General features: G+C 36.6%; 1 protein-coding gene across 1 annotated transcript in view; it reads right to left on the bottom strand.

Moving 5' to 3' along the window:
- LOC109842589 (metallothionein-like protein type 3) overlaps nucleotides 721-1,153 on the bottom strand; it is a 1,311-nt gene continuing 878 nt past the window's right edge. Inside the window, exon 3 of the mRNA XM_020411447.1 lies at nucleotides 721-1,075. Coding sequence (XP_020267036.1) covers nucleotides 973-1,075 — 103 coding nt within the window. The 3' untranslated portion in view covers nucleotides 721-972. The remainder of the gene's footprint in view (nucleotides 1,076-1,153) is intronic.

Below are 1,153 nucleotides of genomic sequence, written 5' to 3'. Positions count from 1 at the left end.
TTTTAGGATTTCTTTGGCTTTGATTGGTGATTGAATTGGGGATATTTGGAGCACAGAAAAGAGGTATTTTCTGTGCTATTGGTTGGGGTTTTGTTTGGAGAGAATTAGAGATTTGTTGGTGAGATTAGTTGGTCGGTTTGAGTGATTTGTAATCTCAGTTTGTACTTTTCTTCTCTATTAATGAAAACCTCATCCCCTTCTTGCCCCGTGGACGTAGGCAACTTGCTGAACCTCGTTAAAATTGGTTGTTTGTATTTGTGGCATTACTTTGGTTTGTTTGGCCTTCTCTTAGCGTTTGTGTTTGGTTCCTCGAAGCACATCGGTTTTGGCTTCCGCGCACAACAATAAGTTTAAAAAGAAAGCAAAAATTGTAGTGGTTACATGAAATATTGTGATTTTTTTGACAGCAAATTGAGTTAGCATATCACAATATTTTGCAGGTTATTTATTTTTTCTTAGTTTCTTCGAGTAAATATCTATGAGGTTATTGTATCCTTTAGTAATGTGATTGCTAATTACAGATTGCTATTTAAATGGATTGTAACCATTACAGTTCCTACCTGACCGCTGTATATATAATTTCTGAAAATTGAGATGGTGTTTAATATTTCCGAAGATTTTCCTTCGTTATCATTATTGTATATGAGCTCTTGAGTCTCAGTCCAGATTGAACTAGACAACTTCTCGTACATCCTTTCAATAGTTATATTAGTCCCAATAGACATGAAACAAAGACCATTAATTACCACATACTACTAATAGAACAAGTCCATTAAGTAAGACACACCATAAGACATACATATGCAAATAAGGAAACCAAAGCTTTGGCTCCTTTCAAACCCTGGCATCAAAATAAAACACACAATTGCATACACGTAAACGCCAAATTAAGTACTTATTTGATTTATTTAATTTCACCCTGCCTTCATGTTATATAAATATCCACAGGGTGAAAGTTCACAGTAACGCCTTTCATTTGCCGCAGTTGCAGCCATCGCAGGTGCAGTTGGTGCCACACTTGCACTTGCCATCGTTCTCACCGCAGTCCGCAACCTCAACGACATCCTCAAAGGTGCTTAAAGAAATCACAACAAAGTTCAGAGGGTTATGTGAGATGAAAAAGTTAGCTGGTTATGTGCAGAACACTAAATTC

The sequence above is a fragment of the Asparagus officinalis genome, chromosome 1, assembly GCF_001876935.1.
Source record: "Asparagus officinalis chromosome 1, Aspof.V1, whole genome shotgun sequence".
NCBI classification, from domain to species: domain Eukaryota; kingdom Viridiplantae; phylum Streptophyta; class Magnoliopsida; order Asparagales; family Asparagaceae; genus Asparagus; species Asparagus officinalis.
Note: the sequence above shows the minus strand (reverse complement) of the source record. Positions and strands in the feature narration are given on the sequence as shown.